Genomic DNA, 5,629 nt, shown 5'->3' with positions numbered 1-5,629 from the left:
TTTCCCTATGAGGAAAGCTCACCTATTGCTCAACTGAGGCTTTTTAAGAAAATTTAGTAAATTCAGCACATATTAACATAGTCACATCAGGAAATAAATGGATATGGTTCTTCCCCTTCATCTAATCTCTGTCTATCTCCCTGAAAATATGGAAACATTGCCATTTTCCAGAGAACTTCAGTTCTACCGGAGTTCATAACTGGTCATTCTCTCTTCATAATGTATTCTGGCATTTTTCTGGCATTTTTTTTTCTTGGTGCAGATGGAGTCTGTGAATAAATATGATCCCAGCTTGCTTCCAGGATGGCCTCTACTTCAGATAAAGCACGTGCCCCTGCAACCAGGGCCCAGACCCTAGTGCCAAGTTTATCTACTCAGAACCATAAAAACCAGACCCACATTCCTGAAGGCTGATAGCCACATAACCTAAATTTAGACATCTAGAAGTTAGGCTCCACATCTGCTTTAGTCACTGTTAGCTCTCTTTACAGTCATAGAAGTAAACCAGTCATCTTCACAGTGTGTTTTATCTCACCAGCTTAACCAGATTTAGGTAAGATGAATTGTCTCTGCAGTCCTTTTTCTCTTACCACCAAGAGGGATCTTCCAGTCCCTAGAACAGATCTTTTAAATGATTCTTTCTATAATTTTTAAATTTTTAGGTAGTGAAGCCCACACTACAGAAATGTTGTGATGATTCTGGGACTCCAGAATTGCTTTTCTCAGAGGCCAGTTTTCTGGAACTAGCAGTTAGATGTTGTCTCTAACTTGCTTGACTAGCAAGAGACTTGAAATGAGATTTTGGATCTAGGCAGTGATCCATGGAGCTACTACTGAAGGTTTGCCTGAATAGCTGCAGCTGGGAGGGGGTGGTGGGTTGCTGGATTGTTGAATCCCAGAGGAACACATGCAGTTCCCTGATGTCCTGCCCTGTCCTCTCCTGCTCAGGAGAGAAAGCACCTCAAAAATTATAAGCAGCCAGTAGGTCAACCTGAGGAGATGACCTTCCAGGAGGGCATAATACAGTATGAGATATCCCTTTAGTCATTTGGAGTCAGCTGTCCCATCTGTGTCCCCTCCCAAACTCTCGTACAGCCCCAGGCCACTTGCTGGTGGGGTGAGAAAGAAGAAAGGCCTTGAGGCCATGTAAGCACTGCTCAAGAACAGCTAAAACAGGGGTATGTTAGCAACACTGTTTTCATCACAGATTTGAAACGCAGACCTACACAAGCTACTATGAAGAAAATTAACTCTATCCCAGACAAAGCCAGTACAGTGACCATCCCAATACCAGGCCTTGACAAGATCACCATAGCCTATTTAGTATAAATGTAAATGGTAGAAGAAATTTTCAGCATATAGAACACAAGCTCTCTTCCAAGTTGTCTGGCCAAGATGCCACCGGTGTTTATTCTCCGCAGAAGGAACAAGGGGCTTCCAAACACAGAATGCTGGTGACCTTCATCCACACCTAGAAGGCATTTCTCTTTGCTCTTAATAACCTACAAATGTAAGTCAGTTATGTGCATGGCCCAGCTCAGAAAGTTTCAGAATTAACTTTTTCCTCTGGTGTCCTATTACCTAAATGTGGCACTTCCCCAAAGAGCGTCCTGGCCTCCTGTTTACTGAGTGCCTTCTGTAGCACAGCAACTTTAATGAAGTCCCAGGTTACTTTGCCTCATCAGCTTTAATCACATGCAGCACAAAGCTCTTTCTCACTGTGAAGGGGATGTACAAATGAGATGTGTTAATGAGGCCACAGGGTCTCAATTTGAACCCAAGATTTTGATAAATTAGAACACAAGAAAAATGCCTCATAATGTTGTCCAACCAGATTGTGAATTATCTCTGGTGAAGCAGAATTTTCCCGACTGCAATCTCAAAGTGTTATCGTGTAAATGAAGTGCAGAGGGTATTGTTAAATTCGTTATCAACACATTTAATTAGTGACCTTATTAAACATTTCCCAGAGGGCTATGTTTTAACTTCTCTGCTAACTTTTGCAAAGCAATTACTCCACCATGACTAAAAGATCTATTTCACTGGTAAAACTTTGCCTGTCCATTCTGCCACCAGTGAGCACAGTTTGCAATGTCACCTCCCTTTCATACTTTGTAAGTTTTGAACTCATGAACTGCCTTAATGCCTGTAGCTCATATTTTGGCTGTCATAACCCCGTGCAGTAGTCTGTGTGCTGCCACCTTTTATGGCCTCATATGTGATGGCCCCATCTGTGGCCAAGTCCCACAGGTTGCCCCTCAGTCACCAGATGCAGCAGGACAGGAGAAGAGGAGGAACATGGGTAAAGGAAGGCCCCTTCCAGAAGGTTCGTAAGGAAAGCCTAACTCCAAAATGGAGTATTTAAAACAGCTAGATAAAAACATACATTAGTGCAGTGTTCAAATGGAAAAATTGAGCTCTCAAATTGTGTAAATATAGTAGGGTGTATGGCTTTCCTTAAATCATTAACTCATCATATGCACACATTGTGTACTCTCTGTCCTCTAAAATACATTGATACCCACTAAACAAGGAAGAAAATACTTAGATACAGTAAAAAATAGTGTTCTACAAAAGGCTTTTACATCTGTAGTTTTTCTGTCTCCACATTACTGCATCTGAAGACCTAATTCAGAAAAAAAGGAGGTGCCTATTTGTAAACACTTTTTGACTGTCTGCTTCCATTAGGCATAGCCTAAATTTCATGAACTTCTATGATGAAATGACAGGCCTCATAGACGAGGGGAGAGCAGTGGTTATTGTCTGCCTAGACTTCAGTAGGGCTTTTGACACTGTCTCCCATAAGATCTTCATAGTGAAGGTAATGAAGTATAGGCTGGATGAGCAGATAGTTAAGTGGTTTGAAAGCTGGATGAATGGCCAGACCCAGAGGGTTGCAATCATTGGCACAAAGTCTAGTTGAAGGCCAGCAACCAGTGGTGTACCCCAGGGGTCCACACTGGCTCCAACCCTTTTTAACATCTTCCTTAATTATCTGGATGATGGGGCGGAGTACACCCTTCCAAATGAAATCCTTCTGTGATTCTATGAAATTTAATTCCTCTAATATTTCTGACTTTGTAGATTTTTTTATTAATATCTTTTCATCTTCATGCTTTAAATCCAAAATCCAACCAACTGCATGGATAGTTGAAAATGTTTCTTGGTGATGACTGTGCCGTAGCCTTTGTAAAAAAAAATTGTTTCCTAAGAGATCAGATCCACACCTAACTTAGGCAGTGGGAAATCCACAGCCCACTCCTAGATGTCTGGACTTCTTTTTTCCCATAGGTATAGGAAAAGTCAGTCTCCTTAAACACTGAGTACTCACAGCATACTGACTAGAAGATATCTGTCAGGTTAAGAGAGATCACTGAAACAGAGTGCATCCTATACTCTCTGGACTTTCTCAGTTACAAACAGAAGAAAACAATTCTTGTAGAAAATTTTCAGCTTGTCTTTTGCTCTGTATTGCCATGATTTCTGCTTTACTGAAGCCAGCCCAGAGGAGTAAGAACAGGTATTAATAAGTAACCAAATAGTTCTCTCCAATCAATAATTAAGAACAACACGGAGATGATGAGGCACAATATGGAGGAAACTCACAGGGTGTGATAAAACTAAACTAGTTTGCCAGTGAAAATATTGACTACAACAGTTTCCTGTCCACACTGCCTTTGCAGTACAGCAGTGCCTCATGCAACTAATTATCAAAGAAAATTTCTGAGGTCCTGTCTGTAGTCTCACTATAATCCAGTTAAAGAGTTTCCTTTAGAAAAGTTTCAGCTATATTCAGCTACATTTGTTATCAGTTTTAGACATTTCATTTCTGAGAGGTGAGACATCACACTGTTCCCCATCACTGCCTTCTGTCCTCTGCTAAAGGCGGACTAACAGTGAGGAGCAGAGGACACTACTTTCTGAAGGTAATACTTTTTTAAGTCTAGCCTCTATCCACAGACTTATTTATTTATTTAATCTAATATAATTGTGTCTGCATGGATTTATGCATCAGTAATTTTTTAAATAAAGGATCAACTGTGTGAAGCTTGGAGATCTCACACTTGATTATTTGAAAATAAAATTACTAGATACACTTCTCTCAATAAATACTGACAGGTCTCAAAGATAACATAATTCTGTTTCACAAAATAGCACGATTTTAATATTATTGTAAGTGATTCTGTTGGAGATAATCCCAGAGATTCACATTTTATTTCCCATAGAAAATGTTCTTTTTTGTCTTTAAAGCAGCTGCCATGAAGGCAGACTCCTTTAAGTGTTCTTACTTTTCCTTTAAATTATTTAAGAACTCATTATTATTTTCTTCCCTGTTCTTTTAACATACAGTATCACATTCGATAAAAACCCAGTCTCTACTGAATAAGCATCATTTTCCCTTGGACTTGTAGCTCATCTTCGATATAGCTGCATGAGGATCAACATCGAGTCTGAACATCCACCTTTGACCTCAGAGCACACAATTTATTCACATTAATAGTGAATTAACTTTTTCTTTTCTTGTAAGAAAAGAAATACTAGCTTTCCTAGGGTTTTTTAATTACTATTTTTTTTCATAAATAACAGATTGTCAAATAACAACAATAGATTGATTCAAATTAATGATTCTTTTTGTCCATCTCTGCAATTTATGGGGAATATTTTCTTCACACTATGTGAAAGCTACATACACAGCTAGCATTACTGTATGTGCTGTTTCAGCTCATTAAATTACAAAAGGCTAATCTTCTTCAAAGTTGCTAAATATTTCATTTCTAAATTGAATTAGAAATGGTAATTTAAAAAAAGATGTAAGATAGAATGTATTGGCCACTAAAATAACTAAAAACCAGAAAATCTTTTCTTCACCTTTAACTTTAGCCTCTCCTTCCAAAGACTCTTTTTGGCATGACTTGTACCTATCTAAAGTCACCAAAATAGCTCACCTGTACATGAAGGTAAATGAATTAATAGAGCAAACAAAAATAATAGTCTTGGGAATAAAGACACTTGGCTTTGTTTATCTCCTCTTGTCGTAAACCCCTACATTATATATATACTTTTAACTCAAAGTCTCCTGGGACTTAAATGTAGTGTTATAAAAGAAAAGTAAGTGCCCACTTTTCATTAATCTGGCCCAAGTTACAAAAGAAGTCTGTCTTTACAGTCATTCCAGTTTTGCAGGACAATAATGAAACAGGAAAATACCTACTTAAAAGACCTACTGCTGGTAAAAGATGCAGGTAGGGTTAAAAAACCAAACAAACAAATCTGAGCTCCAAGCATTCTTTTAAATCTTTCATTGCTCTGTTTCTATATTTTCTTCATTTCAAGGTGACACCTATTTGAAAAAGTCAGTGAACCAAGCTGGTTACCCAGTTCTTTTCAAGTGGATTAAATTGCTATAGAGAAGAGTAATTCTTTCTGGTTTTATGTCTAAATATGCTTAGTCTCAAACAGGGTATCAGGAAAAGAGATGGCAGAAAAGGGTCTGGTTCTCCCCAGATAAATGAAGGGAATTTTCTAACCCTTGAACATATTCACAGGTGTATTAATTTATAACCAATGCTGCTGGACCACGGTCTATTACAGGAAACGTGTGTCCATCTCCACTCCCTTTCAGTAAGCG

General features: G+C 38.6%; 1 protein-coding gene across 1 annotated transcript in view; it reads left to right on the top strand.

The window, feature by feature from the left end:
• TAAR1 (trace amine associated receptor 1) overlaps positions 1-2,923 on the top strand; it is a 6,943-nt gene extending 4,020 nt beyond the window's left edge. Inside the window, exon 3 of the mRNA XM_009999223.1 lies at positions 2,689-2,923. Within this exon, the coding sequence (XP_009997525.1) occupies positions 2,689-2,923 (235 nt within the window). The remainder of the gene's footprint in view (positions 1-2,688) is intronic.
• The last annotated feature ends 2,706 nt before the right edge of the window (positions 2,924-5,629 follow it).

The sequence above is a fragment of the Chaetura pelagica genome, unplaced genomic scaffold, assembly GCF_000747805.2.
Source record: "Chaetura pelagica isolate M959 unplaced genomic scaffold, ChaPel_1.0 scaffold90, whole genome shotgun sequence".
Taxonomy (NCBI): domain Eukaryota; kingdom Metazoa; phylum Chordata; class Aves; order Apodiformes; family Apodidae; genus Chaetura; species Chaetura pelagica.
The sequence above is the reverse complement of the archived record's forward strand: the minus strand, read 5'-3'. Positions and strand labels throughout refer to the sequence as shown.